This window comes from Aquarana catesbeiana, linkage group LG07, assembly GCF_042186555.1.
Source record: "Aquarana catesbeiana isolate 2022-GZ linkage group LG07, ASM4218655v1, whole genome shotgun sequence".
NCBI classification, from domain to species: Eukaryota; Metazoa; Chordata; class Amphibia; order Anura; family Ranidae; genus Aquarana; species Aquarana catesbeiana.
Genome location: NC_133330.1, coordinates 171,092,789 through 171,116,427, shown reverse-complemented (window position 1 = coordinate 171,116,427; position 23,639 = coordinate 171,092,789). Strand labels below are relative to the sequence as shown.

The 23,639-nt window shown below is 42.9% G+C and overlaps 1 protein-coding gene across 1 annotated transcript in view; it reads left to right on the top strand.

The window, feature by feature from the left end:
* HMCN1 (hemicentin 1) overlaps positions 1–23,639 on the top strand; it is a 656,490-nt gene that overhangs the window by 281,279 nt on the left and 351,572 nt on the right. Inside the window, exons 49-55 of the mRNA XM_073592871.1 lie at positions 7,792–7,983; positions 9,386–9,559; positions 17,852–17,965; positions 18,056–18,201; positions 19,318–19,459; positions 21,012–21,215; positions 22,095–22,208. Coding sequence (XP_073448972.1) covers positions 7,792–7,983; positions 9,386–9,559; positions 17,852–17,965; positions 18,056–18,201; positions 19,318–19,459; positions 21,012–21,215; positions 22,095–22,208 — 1,086 coding nt within the window. The remainder of the gene's footprint in view (positions 1–7,791; positions 7,984–9,385; positions 9,560–17,851; positions 17,966–18,055; positions 18,202–19,317; positions 19,460–21,011; positions 21,216–22,094; positions 22,209–23,639) is intronic.

Below are 23,639 nucleotides of genomic sequence, written 5' to 3'. Positions count from 1 at the left end.
TGTTCCAAGTAATACCCATTATTTAGGCATTCATCTCTCAATGAAGTGAAGAGGGTTACCTGTCCAAGAGTCCCCCCCCCCTATAATGTTAGAAATGGCCCATGCGGGGGGGGGGGAATATGATAGGTGTACCTTATACTTTGTTGTTGTTAAATTCCCCTTAATAAATGCTATCTGGAGGTTGCCCCATAATGTTTGTGTCTAATCTGCTTGCCATGTTTCTGTGAAAAAATAGTAATGTTTATTTTTTTTTCCTCAACAGTTTCCTTCAACGCCACAGGAATGGCAGACTGTGGCCTCCCACTTTGCCCAGCGGTGGGACTTTCCTAACTGCGGAGGGGCAATTGATGGGAAACACGTCCACATCGTCCCACCACCCAACTCGGGGTCGTACTATTATAATTACAAGGGGTTTAATAGTATAGTGATGTTGGCGGTGGTGTCGGCTAATTACGAGTTCCTGTATGTGGACGTGGGGAAGAATGGCCGGATGTCCGATGGTGGAGTGATCGCCCAGACGGAGTTCTACAGGCGTCTCCAGAATGGCAGCTTGGACTTGCCACCTCCAGAGGACAATGTTGAAGGTCTCCCATTTGTGTTCGTTGCTGATGAAGCATTTGCGCTGGGGGACCACCTGATGCGGCCATTCCTGATGAGGACCCTCACCCCTGAACAGAGGGTTTTTAATTACTGGCTGGCCAGAGCCCGAAGAGTGGTGGAGAACACATTTGGAATCCTGGCCAGCCGGTTCCGATTATTTCTGACACCCATCCATATGGCGGAGTATAAACTGAACCATATAATACTTGCCTGCTGTGTTCTCCATAATTTTTTAAGAAAACATTCAGCCAACTATGCTGGCTCAGTTGGGCCTGAGGCCGGAATCCCAAATCCATCAACACTGACGGCGCTTGAATGTGGCCGTCCTGGCTTGCCCTCCCTGAGTGCCCGTGATGTCCGGTTACGATACCTGGAGTTCTTTGCGGGTAGGGGGGCTATCAATATGCCAGACAATCTGTGAAACCTTTTTCAAATAAAAAACAACCAAAAGAAATTCTTTGTGGACATTTACTGCTTGTGTTTGTTTTAGCTGACCCTGACAGAAATGTGTTGAGTGCAGAAAATGTCGTGATTGGGTAACCTTATAAAAAACAGTGTTGGCTGGTACTTCCTAAATGCAAAAACACATTTCACTACAAGTGCACTTGCAACTGCACTGAACCTGCACTTGTAGTGCAAAGTGTATTTGCCCTTAGGAAATAACCCCCATTTTTGCATAAAACAGCAATTACATCACCCCAAAAGTGTTGTAGTGTTGAGACAATAAGCCACACATTCTTGAGTAAGCCACTTTTTTATACCCGCACAATCACATGTGCATTTACGAAACCAACATGTTTGTTGTATAACAATTTTTGCAGTAGCATTATCAAAAATCGAAATATCCATTTCAGATAAAACAGGCCTGTGTAAAACCAACAAGAAAGCCAAAAAACTTGAACTTACAAAGTTCACATATGGGAAAACCTGAAGGCTATATCAGACATCAGTATTTAGGAACTGGGTTTGATATAGCGTTCAGATGGGGGGAAATCACCCCTGGAAAAGCCAAATTTGGAAGATGCACACCAATTTACGAATGTCAACATGTGCTATCTGCCATCAGGGGGGATCAAGGGACGTGTTTTGGGGGAGCAAGCCCTTCCTCAACGCGACTTTATAATTGAGGAAGGGGTTGCACCCCCAAAACTCCTCCATTGATCTCCCATGATGGCAGATAGCACATGTTGGCACACTGTGTGCATCCTCCAAATTTGGCTTTTCTAAACATTTTAAAAAATTTTAGAAGATTGGACCACAATAAAACAGGTGATTTTGTGGGGTTTAAATTCGCCCCAAAACATCAATGATGTTATTATTTTTTTTAATAACATCATTGATTTGTTGCTGTATGTTGTGCAATTCGAGATTACACCCCATGATCTCCCCGATCAGGATCTGGGCACTTTCAGAAGTAAAGCGTTCTCTATCCCTCACATCACGATCACCTAAAAAGAGATAAAGAACAAAAAAAAGGTCTCAAAAATCTGCCACCATCCATCTCTTTTACCTGAGCCTGTGGTCGCAGACACTCACCTGTTGTGGTGCCAATCTCCACCACATCTTCTTCTTCCTCCTGCTCTTCTTCTTGTGTTGGTGGTATTTCACCTTCTTCCATAGGTGGGGGGTCTGTGTTCTCCTGGGATGAGGGGTGTCCTCTGAGTCTTTTCTCCCCTATGTAAAACAAAAATGGTATACTTAGCACACAGATATTTGATGGCAGAACTAGAAATAGGAAACATTGCTTGGAAGTGGGGTACAATTGTCTATTTTAGCCGAGTTCCAAGATGTATATTTTTTAGTGGCCTTTGTCAAGCTGCAATACTTTACCTGTTTGGTACAAGCTTCACAGATGTAGCCCCCCCTATAGTATACACTGGAGCACCTGTGTGGCCCCCTAATAAAAATGGTGTTCTGGGGTCCCACACAAGTGCTCCAGTGTCCAGATGTGAAAACAGCTGCTCAGTGTCCTCTCCTTACACACAATCTAGTTGGCATTTCATTCTAGTAACAAACCCATCTACACAAACAAATATTTGGCATCCAAGTAGGCCCCAAAAAATGTGTGAAAATGCATATGGCCTAAACAATGGTGTTCTAGAGGCCGAAAGAAAAATGTTTGATACGAACGAATAATGGGCCCATGAACATTAAAGTTGCCCTTTTTAAACGTTACAATTAATAAAAGCATATGGAGCAGAACGAACGGAATAAAGACAGAAAGAATAGGAACACAGCACAACTACTTACTTTTTTGCAGCACTCTCCGGATCTTTCGGTACTGCTCTATCTCTCTCAACTTCAGGTCCGACCACCGCTTCTTGAGCTGATCTTTAGATCTTCGTACCCCGAAATTCCTGTGAAGGCTTTTGATCACTTTAGCAATGATTTTTGCCTTTCGGATGTTGGGGTCGGGGTAAGGCCCATATTTTCCGTCATAGTCGGACTTCCTCATGATGTCGACCATCTCCAACATCTCCCCAAAGGACATATTTGTGGCCTTAAAACGTCTCCTTCTGGATCGGGACGTGCCTGGATCCGGGCTTTCCTCCTTCTCCTCCTCGTTGCTAGAATTAGCATGCACCTGCTGTAACTCCGCCATGTGCTCTTCACCCACTGCGCCGAACGAAAAGGGGCGGGGAATAGACTAGAAAGAACGTCAGGGGCGGGCGGAGTTACACGCATGCGCAGTGTGTATAAAGCGTAACACGCGTGCGTATTACGTACGATCTGTGAGCGGAGGAAGGAGCATTGGACGCGCCGATCGTAAGAACAAAGGTAAGAGACAAACTTGTGCCTATACTGCTTCTAGATTGAGGCCTATATTGTAACAAGATTAGGGGAGTTTTGTCTGACGTTAGGCTTTGTCTTGTGTTGTGTCTTGCAGTGAACATGGATATCTTAATGAAAGACAATGACTTCATGTCAGTATTCATAGAGATGCTAAGGGAGCTGCCCTGTCTGTGGGAGATTACCCACCCCCATTTCAAGAACCAAGCAAAGAGGAAGGCAGCACTGGAGCAATTGTGTGAAATTGTGAAGCAGGTGATCCCCACGGCAGACATCACCTATTTAAAGATCTTCATTGGTGGCCTGAGGAGCACATATCTGAGAGAGCGCAAGAAAGTCCTGGATTCGCAGAGATCCGGAGCAGCAGATGACATCTATGTCCCCAGGATGTTGTACTACGACAGGCTGTACTTTCTGGCAGGCCAGACTGAACCCAGGTCATCCCTCTCCAGTCTTCCTTCCACGCTTCCTTCCCCCCCGGCTGAGGCTTCTGACGCCCAACCTGGGCCTTCCAGGCCACATGTGGAGGAGCCCAGATTGAGCCAGGTATAGCATTCCTCTAAATATTTCTGCTTGTCCAATCAACTATGTTAACTAGATGTTATTTGGGAGTACTAATTTAGGATTGGGATTGATGATGCAAAACATTACAACCATGTCCCTTTTTCATACACAGGGAAGTCTCAGCCAGGAGGTGGCCGGGCCGAGCCGGCTGGCTGATCTGCAGGTCCCTCCACCCCCCCTGAAAAGAGAAAGTGGCAGTAGGAGGAGTACCCTAGAGGAGGCTGCTATAGCATTCTTTTGGAGGGCTACAGAGGTCCTGGGAGCACCCCACACGATGGAGGAGAACATTGCTGCCTTCATAGCCTATAAAATGCAGAGGATGGAGGAGGGCCAAAAAGTCTTGTGTGAGGCCCTCATATCGGAGGCTCTGGAGAAAGGTATGAGGGGCCAAATTACACCTCAGACACACCTTCGCGTTGGTCCTCCTCCTCCTCCTGCAGGTCCTCCTCCTCATCCTCCCTCTCCTCCAGGTCCTCCCAGTCCTCCTCCAGGTCCCCCCAGTCCTCCTCCAGGTCCCCCCAGTCCTCCTCCTCCTCCAGGTCCTACTCCTCCTCCTGCCACATCTCCAACTGCACAGCCACAGCCCGGAAGGAAGCGTGGAAGGAAGACCAGACAGTGATTGCCCTGGGTTCAGTCTGGTCGGCCAAAAGATGCAGCCTCTTGTGGTACCACAGCCTGGTGACACACATGTCATCTGCTGCTATCCGGATCTCTGCGAATTCTGGACCAGACTGCCCTCCCTTACATATGGACTCCTCAGGCCACCAATTTTGATGTTGAAGAATTGATGTCTGCCGTGGGGGTCCCAGGCTTCGCTAATTTCTCCTGTTGATCCAGTGTTGCCTTCCTCTTTGTTTGGTTCGGATCCCTTAATAAAGAATTTTTGTTTTGAATTATACTCTCCTATGTGTTTTACTTCAAAAATGACAGTTGGTTTGTGAGGATTCAGGTACATTTCAAATATACAATGTGAAATGAACAAGGGACACCAACACCAAACAATTTCCTGGAGATTAAATAATAAAAGATATCAATGGTGTTGGGGTAACTTGACACACAAAACACACCCAAAAATATTCTGGATGAAAAATAAAAATAACATTGAACAAAGATCAGCCTTGGAAAAAATCCAAACATTAAAGAAAAAAAAAGGCTTAAAATCCAAAAAAAAAAAAAATATATATATAAAACTGTCAGATGTGACAACTAATAACAATATATTCAGGGAATCCCACTAAAAAAACACAAATAAAACTTTGTGAGAAGTGTGTGTGAATATGAGCAGCAAAACTACTTAATTCTTGTCACATTATAAAGAAGAAGAGAGTGCGCTGTATTAAACCATTTTGAACATTGCAGCATGACGAAAGTGCTGTATCCATTGCGAACGCTAAGTTTACCAGAACGAGCTGTCCCGTCTCGGAATTTCTTCTGAGCATGCGTGGCACTTTGTGCGTCGGAACAGGCCACACACGGTCGGAATTGATGCGATCGGATTTTGTTGTCGGAAAATTTTATCTCCTGCTCTCCAACTTTGTGTGTCGGAAAATCCGATGGAAAATGTCCGATGGCGCCCACACACGGTCGGAATTTCCGACAACACGCTCCGATCGGACATTGTCCATCGGAAAATCCGACCGTGTGTACGGGGCATAACAGTATAATGAGTTGAAGGTGCAAAAAATATATGGAGACTAAATGCTTAAAAGTCATACAATTCTAAAAGCACAAAATACTAGACATGTGCATTTGTTTTCGTCCGAATGCATTTTCGTCCGAATTTCAGGTATTTTCGTTATCGTTTTAACAAACGATAATGAAAGTGCAGAATCCGAAAAACAAAAGATCCGACATAAACAAATGCTTTATTTTCATTTTTGTTGCTACAATAGTTCGATATAGATAGGAGATTCGACATGATGATGACAATAACAATCTGTGTCCATCAAACCTGTGGTCGAATGTGCCTAACCTTAACTCTAATAGTCCAAGAATATTCTACATAGAGAGAAAAGATTTGACGGAGGGGAGAAAAGATTCGACATAGGGGAGAAAAGATAAATAAAAATAATGATGATGATGAATGTTATTGGCTGATTGTAACCAAAGAGGAGGAGCAGTAAAATAGCTAGAACTATGTACACACGTACTTTGGCTTATGGTGTCTGTTGAAAGTTCTAAGAATATTCGACGGAGCAGGTAAACTATACGGCGTCGTACAGTTTAGCTGCTCCGTTGAATCTTCTTTGAACATTCGACAGACACCATAAGCCTTCAATGACAGATTCAACCTTAATTTGGATTTTCGGACGAATGCAATTTTTAACGAAAAACGAAATAAATAAAAACGAATTTCGGTAGTAACAGAAATAAATGTATTTTTCGGACGAAAACGAAATTCCGAAACGAAATATTTCAGTGTGCACATGTCTACAAAATACCTGCAATAGGACTGCAGTGGGAGCACGCCTATTTAGGCTAGGTTTACACATATGCTATTGATGCGGCTCTCATTTGCATCGACACAGCAGCCCATTCAATTAAAAGGATCTCTGCACCTTTTTAAAATCACAGCTACTTGGAAATCAAATGGTGAAACATGCCTCAGAAGGATGCTACCACTTAAAGAGTAGTTCATGCATACTTAGTGAAGTGACATGATGAATAAAAAGCATTTTTCATTGAACTGTCCACAGTGCCAATGAAGGCAGAACAAGGTATGTTTGCTGGAATCTGGGACATGTAAATCTGTCTATCAGTAATGTAGCCAATAGAGAATCCTAAGAAACTACAAGAAAAAGATACCGTTTTAGCAGATAGTTGCTGTAAACCTTGGCACTATTATTGATTAAATCAGAAATGGAAAAGCTCCCTTTAGGGCAAAAACTACAAAAGCTACTGGAAAGTGTCCTAAAAATGAAATAAAATATCAGTGAGCAGTAGCAATATACTGTAAAAGTCAAGAAAACAAGAAATCCATTACCTATATCAAAAAAGGAGCATCGTTTAGTTACCATGGACATGTGCTTGGGAAATTCAAGCAGGGTATATGTGTTGGCTGAATGTGTTTAAATATAAGATCCAGTGCTAAGAGCAAAGGGAGTGGTTGATTGTTGCCTCCCTGTAGTGGTGGCACCTTACCGTTTAGAACTGTAGATATTTTATGTTAATCATACTGTATTTATGAATTGATTTTAATTTTAACGTACAGTATATATACATTTTCTGTTTTTTATTTTTTATGATGACTTATTGATATATTCTCTGAAGTTTATCATGAGTTTTAATGTGTCTTGCTTTATCCCTGTTGAGGGGATTTTTTGCCCACTAAAATGTGTTGGGTACATTTTATCTTCCTGCAATCTAAATTTTATGGGCTTTCAATGTCTATGGACTCTTAAGACAACTGGCTTTGCTATTTTTGTCAGACTCACTATTACTTAACTATTACTTAACCTTGCCTATCTGTGCCATACATTTAGCAACGGCACAGCTCTGTGCCGTTGGTAAATGTATGGCACAGATAGGCAAGGTGCTCATAAAGATATAGTTTGCAATATGTATAATTAATGTGTACTTTAGCAATAAAGAAAATGTGTATTAGCAAAGTTTTGGCTTAAATTCAGGAGATAATAAGTTGCAACACAATTTGTTCCCAAATATGTCTATCTAATGGTAATCTAATTATATTAGATCTCTAATAAGTGGCCTAATGTATCCCAGTCTTGTAAACCAGGATCTACACTGCATATTCATCAAAGATGTTTAATTGCAATAAAATGTAACCTTTTCATGAGGAATTGCTGCATGCCATGGTAACTTTATAACTTTGTTTAGGCAATCCTGTACCACAAATAACATGGCTAAAAGATGGTCAGCCATTACAAGAGGACACCCATCATCGTACTAAAGATGGCGGCCAGCACTTTCAAATTATTAGTGCCATGGAAACTGACACAGGAAGATACACTTGCATTGCTTCCAATTTAGCAGGGGATAAAAGTAGAAGCTTTAGTCTTGCTGTGATGGGTAAGTTTATTATTAGAATATGAATAAGTCAATTCATTTAATTAGTTATATTTTTATTTATTTTCAGTTTCCAAGAAAAGGCAAATTCTTAATAAACCTAAACTCCAGGCAAGCATTTAAGCACACAGATAAAATACATACAGTTGTGCTCATAAGTTTACATACCCTGGCAAAATTTATGATTTCTTGGCCATTTTTTAGAGAATATGAATGATAGCACAAACATTTTCATTCACTCATGGTTAGTGTTTGGCTGAAGCCATTTATTATCAATCAACTGTGTTTACTCTTTTTAAATCATAATGAAAACAGAAATTAACCAAATGACCCTGATCAAAAGTTTACGTACCCCAGTTCTTAATACCATGTATTGCCCCCTTTAACATCATGACATGTTGAAGTCTTTTGTAGTATTTGTGGATGAGGCTCTTTATCTTCTCAGATGGTAAAGCTGCCCATTCCTCTTGGCAAAAAGCCTCCAGTTTCTGTAAATTTCTGGGCTGTCTTGCATGAACTGCACATTTGAGATCTCCCCAGAGTGGCTCAATGATATTGAGGTCAGGAGACTGAGATGGCCACTCCAGAACCTTCATTCTTTTCTGCTTTAGCCAATGAAATGGCGACTTGCCCTTGTGTTTTGGATCATTGTCATGTTGGAATGTCCAAGTACATCCCATGCGCAGCTTCCTGGCTGATGAATGCAAATGTTCCTCCAGTATTTTTTGATAACATAATGCATTCATCTTGCCATCAATTTTGACCAAATTTCCTGTGCCTTTGTAGCTCACACATCCCCAAAACATCAGTGATCCACCTCCGTGTTTCACAGTAGGAATGATGTACCTTTCATCATAGGCCTTGTGGACTCCTCTTCAAATGAAGCATTTTTGGTTGTGGCCAAAAGCAAAATTTTGGTCTCATCACTCCAAATGACTGTGCCAGAAGGTTTGAGACTTGTCTCTGTGCTGTTTGGCATATTATAAGCGGCATTTGCATAGTAATGGCTTTCTTCTGGTGATTCGACCATGCAGCCCATCTTTCTTCAAGTGAACTCTTCACCCCCATCTTGTGATTGGACTGTGAAAGAAGAATAAGCATACTGATGAGCACATCCCATTTTCTACTTTCTCCTGCTATCAACATGTCCCTGGTTAGAACATGAGCACTACAGCACAGCTAGCTGTTACCTTGAGCTGCTTCCCTCTCTCTCAGGTCTTATGTACAGTAAAGATTATACCAAACAAATTGAGGTACTTACAGTGCTTGCATAATGAATAGATTATTGATGTATTAATGAATCACAAGCTGCATTATTTTTTGTGTCTTTTACCTGTGTCTGTAGGTCAGCTTTAATATTTGTACTATTATTGCAGCAATTCAACCTTCCAATTCTATTTCACAGTATCTCCAATAATCTCTGGTGCTAAACCAAAAGAATCTCCTGAGGATATCAGTGTAATTCTGCACAGCTCTGTATTACTGGCCTGTGAAGTTCATTCCCATCCTACAGCCATCATAGCCTGGTATAAAGATGGACAACAAATACATTCCAAGGACAACATCAGAATTCTCCCCGGTAATGATGTCAGTTTTCCAAACTACAAATTACATATGTTTCTGCTTTTCTATTTTCAATATTCTCTGATTATTATTTCCAATCAGGAAGCTGCTAAAGTGAATGTAAAGCTAGAACTTTTTTTTGAATAGAGTAGGGAAGGTAAGTAGGGACTTACGCCTGTTTGCCCCTCCGGTAAGGACATCCCAAGATCAACTGGGATCATGTGGAGACTGATAAGTAAAGTAACTCAGGCCTCATTATGCCTGTGCATATACAGTAGAGGTGACTGATACTTATATCAAAAGTTACCTAGTTTTCTGCCATAGTGTGACACAGCGTATACTGCCACTTGTCCTGGCATGTATTTGTCTTGCATTGTATGAACTTGATAGATGTGGATTAGGGATGAGCCGAACACCCCCCGGTTCGGTTCGCACCAGAACCCGCGAACGGACCGAAAGTTCGCACGAACGTTAGAACCCCATTGACGTCTATGGGACTCGAACGTTCGAAATCAAAAGTGCTAATTTTAAAGGCTAATTTGCATGGTATTGTCCTAAAAAGGGTTTGGGGACCCGGGTCCTACCCCAGGGGACATGTATCAATGCAAAAAAAACTTTTAAAAACGGCCGTTTTTTCGGGAGCAGTGATTTTAATGATGCTTAAAGTAAAAAAAAAAAAGTGAAATATTCCTTTAAATATCGTACCTGGGGGGTGTCTATAGTATGCCTGTAAAGTGACGCGTGTTTCCCATGTTTAGAACAGTCCCTGCACCAAATGTCATTTTTAAAGGAAAAAATCTCATTTAAAACTGCTTGCGGGTTTAATGTCATGTCGGGTCATGGCAATATGGATGAAAATCAGTGAGACAAACGGCATGGGTACCCCCCAGTCCATTACCAGGCCCTTTGGGTCTTGTATGGATATTAAGGGGAACCCCGCACCCAAATTAAAATAAGGAAAGGTGTGGGGCCACCAGGCCCTATATACTCTGAACAGCAGTATACAGGCGGTGCAAACAAGACAGGGACTGTAGGTTTGTTGTTAAGTAGAATCTGTTTGTAATTTTGAACATTTTTAACGTGTTTAGCTCCAGCCAAAAAACCTTTTCTAAGCTTTTTGGAAAACATAGGGAAGGGTTATCACCCCTGTGACATTTGTTTTGCTGTCTTTCCTCCTCTTCAGAAGATTTCACCTCACTTTTTTGTCCCAATGAAAAATGTTTTTTGAAAATTTGGGTTTTTTTGTGGAACAAGGATTGGAAAGCATCAGTGGAAAGGAGAAATTGTTTTCCCATATTAACTCTTACAGGAGAGAATTTCCCTTCCTAGGGGTAGATTTCATCTCACTTCCTGTTGTCTCCTTCCGTTTGCAAGTAGGAGTCGTTTGTAAGTTAGATGTTTGAAAGTAGGGTCCTGCCCTATATACTCAGCAGAAATTTGGGCCTTAGGTGTTGCTGTGGCCACAACACTGTAAGCCCTCACAGGGCCCTGCTGTGAAATATTAGATCAAGAATTGTAATTACATGCCCCTGTTGAACAGGAGCTGAAAAATTAGGCCTTAGGCACTGGTGCTGGTGCCACAACACTGCAACCCCTCACAGACACTCTAGTTGGAACGCAGGAACGAGCCCTGCTGTAAATTATTGCTTCAAAAATTGTAATTACACGCCCCTGTTAGACAGGGGCAGAAAAATTGGGCCTTAGGCACTGGTGCTGGTGCCACAACACTGCAACCCCTCACAGACACTCTAGTTGGAACGCAGGAACGAGCCCTGCTGCAAAGTATTGCATCAAAAATTGTAATTACACGCCCCTGTTAGACAGGGGCAGAAAAATTGGGCCTTAGGCACTGGTGCTGGTGCCACAACACTGCAACCCCTCACAGACACTCTAGTTGGAACGCAGGAACGAGCCCTGCTGCAAAGTATTGCATCAAAAATTGTAATTACACGCCCCTGTTAGACAGGGGCAGAAAAATTGGGCCCTAGGCACTGGTGCTGGTGCCACAACACTGCAACCCCTCACAGACACTCTAGTTGGAATGCAGGAACGAGCCCTGCTGCAAAGTATTACATCAAAAATTGTAATTACACGCCCCTGTTAAACAGGGGCTGAAAAATTGTGCCTTAGGCACTGGTGGTGGCGCCCAGAACCAAAAATGTTCTTACAAGCTATCAGCGTGATGATTGAGGAGGAAGAGGATAATTACTCAGGGATAGTCACTCAGCATCAGCATAGGCAGTCTTTGAAGGGATCTGAGATTTCAAAAAAAATTATTCGGTTACATCAGCATCAGGTGCTTGGTAGCTGGTGGTGATCCAAGACTCATTCATTTTTATGAAGGTCAGCCGATCGACCGAGTCGGTGGACAGACGCACCCTGTGATCGGTTACCACGCCTCCAGCAGCACTGAATGTGCGTTCCGAAAGAACGCTGGATGCAGGACAGGCCAGTAGCTCAATTGCATACTGTGCAAGCTCTGGCCAGTGATCCATCCTCAAGACCCAGTAACCCAGAGGATTTTCGGTGGGAAAGGTGTCCAAGTCTGATCTTGCCCCTAGGTATTCCTGCACCATGTAAAACAGACGCTGGCGATGGTTGCTGGAACCGATCATACCTTGGGGCTGCGGACCAAAAAATTGTCTGAACGCATCGGTCAGACGGCCACCTTCTCCACCGCTCCTTCTTTGACTGACCGAAGCCTCAGCAACACGTTGTCCAGAAACAGGAGTTTGTAACCTCCCAGTCTCTGGGAACGCGTTGCACAGACCTTTCTGCAAGGCCTCCCGAAGATGTTTCATCCTCTGCTCTCTCTGCGATGGCAAGATAAGGTCCGCAACCTTACCCTTGTAACGTGGATCAAGGAGGGTTGCCAGCCAGTATTGGTCCTTCTCCTTGATACCACGAATACGAGGATCCTTACGCAGGCTTTGCAGGATCAGGGAGGCCATGCAGTGTAGGTTTGCTGAGGCATTCGGTCCGGAGTCCTCTGGGTCACTAAGAACGACATGGTCCGCAGCCACCTCCTCCCAGCCACGTACAAGTCCATGTGTTTCTTGGGACTGATCCCTTAAAGACTGCTGCTGATGCTGAGTGCCAGGCTCCACCTCCATACTGACACAATCTTCCTCCTCCTCCTCTTCCTCCTCGTCCTCTTCCTGTGTGATCGGCGGGCACGCAGGAACACTGTCTGGATAAAGGGGGCCTTGAGAGCTAAGGAAGTCCTCCTCTTCCTGCCTCTGTTCTGCCTCAAGTGCCCTGTCCATTATTCCACGCAGCGTGTGCTCCAACAGGTGGACAAGGGGGACAGTGTCACTGATGCATGCACTGTCACTGCTCACCATCCTCGTGGCCTCCTCGAATGGTGACAGGACAGTGCATGCATCCCTGATCATGGCCCACTGGCGTGGGGAAAAAAAACCAAGCTCCCCTGACCCTGTCCTGGTGCCATAGTCGCACAGGTACTCATTGATGGCCCTCTGCTGCGTGTGCAGCCGCTGCAGCATGGCCAACGTTGAGTTCCACCTGGTGGGCATGTCACAGATTAGGCGGTTCTTGGGCAGGTTAAACTCCTTTTGGAGGTCCGTCAGCCGAGCACTGGCATTATATGACCGGCGGAAATGCACACAGACTTTCCTGGCCTGCCTCAGGACATCCTGTAAGCCCGGGTACCTGCCCAAGAACCGCTGCACCACCAAGTTAAGGAAGTGAGCCAAACAGGGCACATGGGTCATTTGTCCCTGTCGGAGGGCAGAGAGGAGGTTGGTGCCATTGTCGCAAACCACCATTCCTGCCTTAAGTTGGCGTGGCGTCAACCACCTCTGAACCTGCCCCTGCAGAGCTGACAGAACCTCTGCCCCAGTGTGGCTCCTGTCCCCCAAGCACACCAGCTCAAGCACCGCATGGCATCTTTTGGCCTGCGTACTTGCGTAGCCCCTTGAACGCCTACGGAGCACCGCTGGTTCCGAGGAAGAGGCCATGGAGGAAGAAGAAGAGGAGGGGGTGGAGGAGAGAGGTGTGTCACAATCAGCATTTTGGAGGCGTGGTGGCAGAACAACCTCCAACACTACTGCACCTTGTCCTGCATCCTTCCCAGCTGCCAGCAGAGTCACCCAATGCGCCGTGAAACTTAGGTAACGTCCCTGTCCATGCCTGCTGGACCATGAGTCAGCGGTAATATGCACCTTACCGCTGACCGCCCTGTCCAGCGAGGCATGGACATTGCCTTCCACATGCCGGTAGAGAGCCGGAATCGCCTTCCGTGAGAAAAAGTGGCGTTTGGGTACCTGCCACTGAGGAACCGCACATTCCACAAACTCACGGAAGGGGGCAGAGTCTACCAACTGAAAAGGCAGCAGTTGAAGTGCTAGCAATTTTGCCAAGCTAGCATTCAACCGCTGGGCATGTGGATGGCTGGGAGCAAACTTCTTTCGGCGGTGCAGCAGCTGGGGCAGGGAAATTTGCCTGGTACAATCTGACGTCGATGTACCAAAAGCAGATTGCCCACAAGTACTTGGCTGTGACACACCTAATTCTACACCTTCATTCCTCTCACTGCAGGTCTCAGAGAGGACTGAAGGTCTAGTGGGGTTGGAAATCTCAGCTGATGAGGAGCAAGGAGAGATCCTCTTTGTTCTTTGGTGTGGGTCTTTTAGATACGCTTGCCAACGAACTGCATGGCAGGTCAACATATGTCTGGTCAAGCATGTGGTACCCAAGCGGGAGATATTTTGGCCACGCGAGATACGCTTGAGACATATGTTGCAAATAGCAGCGGTGCGATCTGATGCACTCGTCTCAAAAAAGGCCCACACCAAAGAACTTTTTGAATAACGCGCAGAGACTGCAGCGCCCTGCACATGTGGAGCTTTGGGGTGTGATGCAGTCAATGTGTTGCCCTTAGGCTGGCCCATGGAGGGCATCCTGCCTCGTTGGTGATGTGCTGCCGCCTCCTCCTCCTCCTCCTCCTCCTCCTCCTCCTCCTCTCTCCTATCAGGCACCCACGTTGAGTCAGTGACCTCATCATCCCCTCCCTCCTCATCACTGGAGCAAACCTGGCAGTATGCTGCAGCAGGGGGAGCATGACTGCCAGATTGCTGTCCTTCTTGGGCACCCCCTCTGTCCGCGCTCATGTTACTGCCTTCATCGAGCTCAGTATCGTCATCAGAGCCTTCCAAACGCTGGGCATCCTCCTGGAGCATGTACCCAACACTGTGGTCAAACAGTTCGAGGGAATCCTCATGAGGACATGGTGGAGCTAGGGAAGGAGTCACTGATGACATTGAGCTGAGGGAAGAGGCCGCTGCTTTGCCAGACAAAGCACCCTGGGCATGGGTGAGAGAGGATGAGGAGGATGAGGACGGCTTGGTCATCCACTCGACCAAGTCTTCCGCATGTTGCGGCTCAACATGGCCAGCTGCCGAAAAAAAGGCCAAGCGTGTCCCATGGCCACGTGCTGATGAGGATGCACCGTCTCCACGACCAGCACTAGACACAGAGCCTGCTTGCCCTCTCTTATTGGCTTGTGACTGTCTGCCTCTCCTTCTTGGCCTTCCAGACATACTAATGGCCTGTAGCTGCACTAAGCTGGGATAGAACACCTGTAATTTTCTTCAAGTAGCTTTATATACTGTAACCAGACAAGCCTGCCTGTCAGTAGGAAGATAACAGGAACGGATCTAGCTGAACACTGTGAGCAGGACGCACTGTACTAAATGTAAATAGTCTAGCTGCCTGACCGTGGTACTAATAGGATCAAATAGAACACCTGTAATTTTCTTCAGGTAGCTTTATATACTGTAACCAGACAAGCCTGCCTGTCAGTAGGAAGATAACAGGAACGGATCTAGCTGTACACTGTGAGCAGGACGCACTGTACTAAATGTAAATAGTCTAGCTGCCTGACCGTGGTACTAATAGGATCAAATAGAACACCTGTAATTTTCTTCAGGTAGCTTTATATACTGTAACCAGACAAGCCTGCCTGTCAGTAGGAAGATAACAGGAACGGATCTAGCTGAACACTGTGAGCAGGACGCACTGTACTAAATGTAAATAGTCTAGCTGCCTGACCGTGGTACTAATAGGATCAAATAGAACACCTGTAATTTTCTTCAGGTAGCTTTATATACTGTAACCAGACAAGCCTGCCGGTCAGTAGGAATTTAACAGGAACGGATCTAGCTGAACACTGTGAGCAGGACGCACTGCACTAAATGTAAATAGCAGGAACGGATCTAGCTGAACACTGTGAGCAGGACGCACTGCACTAAATGTAAATAGCAGGAACGGATCTAGCTGAACACTGTGAGCAGGACGCACTGCATTAAATGTAAATAGTCTAGATAGAAGATAACAGGAACGGATCTAGCTAAACTGAATACAGTGTATATATATATATGCAACACCTGGGATGCATATATATACACAATACACTGTAAGTGCAGCTAACTGACTGACTGTTCTGCCTAATCTATCTAACTCAAATCAAATGACACTGTCTCTCTCTCTCTCTATCTCTCAGCACACCGGAACACACACTACACAGGGCCGCCGTGCAGGCGGCCTTATATAGTGTGGGGTGTGTACTAAATGCCCTGAGCCGTAATTGGCCAAAGCCACCCTGGCTTTGGCCAATTACAGCTCTCTCTACTGACAGCGCTGTGATTGGCCAAGCATGCGGGTCATAGTGCATGCTTGGCCAATCATCAGCCAGCAATGCACTGCGATGCCGCAGTGAATTATGGGCCGTGACGCGCCACACGAATTTAGCGCGAACGGCCCATAACGTTCGCAATTCGGCGAACGATCGAACAGCCGATGTTCGAGTCGAACATGGGTTCGACTCGAACACGAAGCTCATCCCTAATGTGGATTTGCACAAAACTATATTTATATTTGGATATCTGACTGTCAACTATGGTATACTCAGCACCCCTTTGTATGGATAATGTGTAGATCATAGATCTGCTTTGAAACACCTTTTGGAGAAGGAATGTGCCTTAAATGTGTACATATATATTTGTGAATGACAACATTGTATCACTATTAATGTATGGAAGGCCCTATTTGAAACTACATTGGAGTTACCTATTCAGACATTGGAGAAAGCACACCACATGATTTACTTACTCTGCGATTATGTATATATGGCCATCTATGTTATTTGATTATGAGATGAGAGTTCATTTATAGTGATATTGTGTCCTTATGGAGGGAATGAAGTGAAGACATGATAAGTCAACTTACATTATATTATATCTAATTATGGAGCACCAGCACTACATCAGGGAGCATTTTTTTTCCAGTCTAGGAAAAATGAGAAAACTGTGAAGTGGTTTAAATACCAGCCATAAGGGGCACCATTTGGCAGGCATCTTGCCATTGCATCTGCCATATGCAGGTGATGACTAATCCTACATTCCTTTACAAACTACTAGTATGGAACTAAGACATATGAGGTGTTAGGTTCATTTGAGTAACAATATAGTACCCCTTTCTCTTGTCTGGACAAACAGATAATGTACTGTATTTCATGATACATCTCATATGTGTGTACATCACGGATCAACCACTTATTTTAATTGTCTTACACATGTCATTAGGGGTGTATATCCAAGTGATTTTTGGCTGTTTTTTTGGAATAGTTGTTATAACATGTAAAATGTAGTTTTAGGAGCATATATAATCTGTTATATATATTTGTCTGTAAAGCCTTAAAGACTGAGTGTAGTTATAATTAAAGAAACAGTAAAATCAGCACAAGGGAGATAACCTACAGTTAGTAGGATGTGTCCATTGTACTGATTCCTCTTCTGTTCAAGAAAATCTGTCTCAGTCCATGCCCCCCCTCCATAATCTTCTGGTGCAAGGGGGGTTAATACAACTAAGCAGCTGCCACAGGCTCTCATTAAGACATCCCAACTATGTCTGCCCTTTCTACCTCATAGAATTCGTACTACAGTTTCTATGAATTAAACACAATCTACGGATAGAGGATGGTTGGATGATAACTACACCCCCTCCATTCAAAGATCCCCTTAGTTGTATCAATCCCCACTGCACCAGAAGATTACGGCAGCAGGGGTGGGGAGGCATGGATGGAGGAAAATGTATACTAACAGAAGAGGAATCAACGCTGTTTTTACTGAATGTAAATTATGCCCCTTCTGCTTGTTTTCCTGTTTTTTTTTTTATTTTAGCTACAGGCTTAGGCTTTAACTAAGAAAAATAAATAGATATATTGGAAATAGTGTTTTTTTTATATATATTGTTTATTTTATATGTGTATATTGTGTGTTCTGTACAGGAGGGCATACTCTACAGATCTTGAAGGCCCAAGAAGACAACTTTGGAAAGTACAGCTGCATTGCAGCTAATGAGGCAGGAGTGGCTGAACACCATTATAATTTTAAAGTTTACAGTACGTTGACCTAAAAACAAGTACCAATAACATTTTAGCATCCATAAGCCCAAAAAATACCTTTTTACTCTTTCTGTTTCCTGTTTACAGCTCCTCCTCGAATTACGAAGGATAATCTTGCAGGAACCGGATATTTATCAAAGCAGATAAAAGCAAAAGTGGGCACAAACATTTCATTAGAATGTAATGTGCAGGCTTTCCCAGTGGCCACAGTTAGGTGGTACAAAGATGGGCAGGTGTGTGACATTTATTTCCATCTCTGTTTTATTGTCTCCTTGAGTTTGCTTAATTTGGCTGTATATGTTACAGTTTTGAATAGAAAAAACATCTACTACTGTCTGTTGGAAAGCAAAAGATGCAAACAAACATGCAATTAAGCATGTGGCAGATATAGCGATCTGCCAGTGCCATGTGCCAGTCATACTCTATACACAGTCATTGTTTGGGGCCTTTAAGACAAAACAAGCATGAGAGCCCATCTTTACCAAACAGTAAAGTTTTCACCTAGTATACAAATAATACAATTTAGTCTTAGTCTACAAATTATAACATTTAGCCTTAGTCTATTATGGTAGTCTTGAGAACCTAAATGCAGGAAAAAGGAAAAGCCCTAAAAAATGAAGAAAGAAAATCAGAACCTAGAAAGCACTTCCACGAAGCATTGTGAACTGATACTCTGGGAGCTCTATGTTATTATATGGAAAAGTATTCCAAATGACTGAAAATGACTGTCTTTTTTGCAATATTTAGAAGTGGCTCTTGGGAGAGGCTTAAGCACTTGGGATTTGGCACAGCACCTGCAAATTTTATACTAAAAACAACTGATCTTAAATCTTTGCTGCCTGACTGTCTACTAACTGTTGTCCTGGTTTGACATCAGACCAGTGCCTGCTCGTGGTTTGGCCCATTCCACTGTTTGATGGCCCATATCCTTGCATACAAATTTAAGGGTAATAGTGTTGTATGTCCAATCTACAGTCCCTTTATAACAGTTGGGGATTAGTTTGTGTAGGTGTTTTGCTAATTTGCAGGAGTGAGTGGTAGACCAAATCCAATATATGTCTATTGCCCTGTTTGTGCTTGTCCTAGTCAGCACCTGACCATCTACACAACTCACTGAAGCTATTTCAGTAAGTTGACATAACCAAGCTTCTGCTGTTCAGTTTCCTCATGTGGTTCCAGAAAAACCAGCTTAGGTCACAATCATTTTGTGAGCCATTGCTAATTGTTTCTATATTTCTTTTTACATAGTTGTTTCTAAAACTCGATGTTTTCCTGTTTGCAACCAGAATTTTTTTTTGCTTTTATCTACTACAGTCATATTAACATAACTGTACTTTACCTTTCAACAGCCTCTTGATCCTAGAAGTCTAATAGTTAATGGTAATGAGCTTAATGTAGATAAAGCAGACTTGTCTGATACAGGACGTTATACATGTGTGGCCTCCAATGTTGCTGGAGAAGATGAACTTGATTTTGACGTCAATATACAAGGTTAGAAACCGCTTTTTTAATATTTTCAACACTTCTAGAAATTAAAATGAAGGAGGTTATAACCCAGAAGTTTATGGTGAGAAGGGATAAAAGGAACCAAAAGCCATCCCATTAAATTAGTGCATAGAACATTAGAGCCTTATTAGAACAGAAGGTATCAATATGTACCATACATCACATACCACAAAAGTAAGGGGATTATTCCTCATTTCAGAGTAGTGGGTAGAATGAGATTTGTGAATACGTTTTGTTAAAAGAAAACTCAAGCTATTAATCTAAGCAGCATTAGGGGTCTTGTGTTTTTTTCAGACACCATCAGCAAGAGCTCTGTGTAGCCTTGATCTGTTTGGGTGGAACAAAAGAAGAAATCCCTCAAAGAGCCATAATAACACATGTTGGGATTTTTCCAGTGATCTATAAGCAATATATAAAAAAAGTTGTTTTTTTTATTTTTTTATTAATTGAAACCAGTATGAATTTGCATCACATGTATAGGCGTTGAAAACACCATACCTAATGTGTGGTGGTACCAATGCTGTATCTTTACTTTTCATCAACATATTTTTTCCCTGGATATTGTAAGCATTGGATATCTCTAAGACTATACTGACACCTTGGAAAGAAAACTTAAGTATGGTATTAGTGTCTTCTTTTTTTTTTATTTATTCACCATAGTGTGTACAGCCCCTTAGTAGTTGCTGTTACATGCCTTTTTGTGCTTTTTGAACTGTTTCCAATGACAGAAGTCATCGGATCTAAACACCAAACAGTTTTTTTTAAATCTATTTTGAGGTATGTGGGTAGAATCACTGACTGAAATGAATGGGTGCCATTTTCTATTATCAGCAAATTCAGAAAATGTGCAAGGTCATCCACGGACCAATAGTATACATTTTGAGAATTTAACTTTTAAGTACAACTTGCATGACAGTCTCAACTGGTACCAAATCCAATTACTTTATAATGCACAAGCCTCATAAGGTAAACAAAAAACCTTGTTTCTTTCCTGACTGAGCCAAATCCTTCTCCCATTTGTGTTTTACATGCCCCCCCTCTCAGACACTGCAGCTCACAGTGGGAGAGTTTCAAAAAGTGATAAATCCAGAAATCTGATAAGTCCAGAAATCAATGGACAGGATTTGGTGTGGCCAGCTGCTGAGTCACAAGCTACAAGCTTGTGACTCAGCAGTGACAAGGCTAATAGCTACAACCAAACTTTTTTTTTTAGTGCCACTGTAGTACAAGCAGGCATAGCCTACATAAGGGTGGCAAATCTGTTCTGAATTTAGAAGTAGTGTAGCATTGTTGCCACACCATCACAGGAAGCTGCCTTAGGTGGAGTTCACTGGCAGGATTAACAAATATGTTGGGCATTTGCAGCAGAGCAAAACTTACAGAAAACTGTAAGTGATGCATTTATTTTTAATCATGCTGCAGGCCACAGTTTTACTTGAAATTAGATCAGTGGGAAATAATCAGTTTCTTGGAAACATGGAGTTGATTTTTTAATTATGATTTTAGATTAATACTATCTCTCTTTTTGCCCTCCCAGTGCCTCCAAACTTCCCGAAGTTGTCTAGCCTCTTGCTGAATACTGACAGCAGCATTGTGGAAACAATTGGAGAGAGCAAAGATGTTATTGTCAACAATCCATTTACTATGTATTGTGAAACGAATGCCATTCCACCACCAACTATCACATGGTATAAAGACGGCAAGGTTCTAACTTCCAGTGACAAGACATTTATATTACCAGGTACTCATTCATTCTATGTTTCACTATGATATTTTCATAAGTCACAAGGATTGTTGAAAGCTTTTTCAGAATTATTTACAGAGAAAGGTTAAACATATACTAGTATGAGTGGGGACATGCAGCCTGCATCTCTTTTTATTTATTTTTGGTTCACTGCTTACAGATACCAAAGATTCTGTCTTGTATGCACATAATTAGGGTGTCTTTTAATGATCAGTACTTATATAAGGCTGTGTGCACATTGGCATTAGTAGGCTACTCTCCTAATTTTCTGAGTAATTTCTGCTTCTTGATCTTAAGGGATATTGTCAGAAAGCAAACGTTTTTTATAAACCCTTGTAATTATGTGCAATGACATACTGTGAATAAAAGGCTGAATCCCCTGAGAGTAATACTTAGGGCCATATTCCCATTGCACAACCTTTGGCATTCAAGGCAACACGCCTGTCCTGAGACCATCTTTTTATGAACATTTTATTTAGCTGGTCCAGGCCTAGTTTATAAACACATTGGATGATATGATTTTTTCCATTGAGAACAAATAGGCTTTTGGTGAGTAAACTAAGAGAAGCAACCTCTTTGCATCTACTGCCAATAGGCACAGATCTACAGATCTACAGATCTACAGTCCTAATTGTAATTCCATCCCTGATCACATTTTTTTTATTCAAACCTCTGCTCCTTTTCCGTATCTCCAAATGCAGTAACAGTAATGGGACAGGAGGAAATGTTATACCATTATCAAATCATGCTTTCACCCAATGAAATTTCCTCTACATTAAATTTATGTATATTTAAAAATTATTGTATTTTAGTTTAATTGTACATTTATTTGTAACTTACACATCACAAATTCAAACCTTATAAATTAATTTGTAGGTGGACACAGTCTACAGATTGCAAGAGCACGAATGGAGGATGCTGGGACATATAGTTGTGTTGCTGTAAATGAGGCAGGAGAGGATTCCCTGCAGTATAATGTGCGAATACTATGTAAGCATTTTTCTCTGATTTAAAAAACCTTAACTTAATAAAATAGTTCAGCTATTATGTGATTAGATGATCTAGTGTTTTTGTAACACCTTTCATTGTTTTGCATAATCAACGTAAATTCGTCACAGTAAAAAATGCTATTGAATGTTCAATAAAAGTTACCCAGACAGATGAGTTGGCACTCCACTAATTATTTGCAAACCATGTAAACAAATAGCAATTGGTGTCTTCATCTTAATTACATCTTATTGAATTTCATATACTGAGTTAGCCTGACCACATTGTAACCTTTTTCTCCCTTTAGGTCATTGAGGAATTTATGTTAAATATGTGTGTATTGGGTGAGAATACTGAATATTTTTTACTATAGTCAGCTTATGGCATTTTCTATTTGTGTCCATCTTCCTAAAACAATAAAACATGTTTCCTTCAGAAACCTTGCTGAAATGTTGTGAGCCAAACTCCAGTCAAATGTTTTTTGTTTCTTTGTTTTTGCTTTATGAGAAATTGAGGGTAGAGTTGTAACCTAGACAGGACAGCATGAATAGGAAAAAATATAGTCAGATGTTCTAATGCCTCGTACACACGGTCGGACATTGATCAGACCTTCCGACAACAAAATCCTAGGATTTTTTCCGACGGATTTTGGCTCAAACTTGTTTTGCGTACACACGGTCGCACAAAGTTGTCGGAATTTCCGATCGCCAGGAATGCGGTCACGTACACCACGTACGACGAGACTAGAAAAGGCCATTTCAGAACCAAGCACGGCACCCTTTGGGCTCCTTTTGCTAATCTCGTGTTAGTAAAAGTTTGGTGAGAGACGATTCGCGCTTTTTCAGACTCGTGGCTTTCAGTTCGTTTTCTGCGGTTAAGTTTGTGCTTGTGGGTTTGTATCTGCTCTTCAGTGCGTGCAAGCAAGCTACCCATGACTTTCATTAGTCATTGTGTTCTTGTTCATTCGTTGCTGTTTTTCAGGTTGCTCTTCACAAGCCTTGCTGTTCTTCAGTGCGTTCTGTTACTTCGTTCTGAGCAGCCGACCGTTTTCTAGCCATGTTGCATATACGTACTCCTCATAGAGTTCGTGCTGTGTGGGGGCTTGGTGTTGGGGTCCTGATCTTGACACAAGTCCAGTCCATGAACAGGGTGGGGAGGAGTTCATGGACCAAGAATTGGTTGCTTCAGCGTGACCAGTTCTGTCACATGCCTTTGCTCTGTGAGATCCGTGAGAATAATCCTGATGATTTCAGGAACTTTCTCCGGATGACGGACCCCGTATTTCACCGTTTGTTGGCTTTGCTGACCCCTTATATTAGCAGGCAGGATACCTGCATGAGGCAAGCCATCACTCCGGAGCAGAGGTTAGTCGGCACCCTGCGGTACTTGGCGACGGGGAGAAGCCTGCAGGACCTCAAGTTCTTGACAGGCATC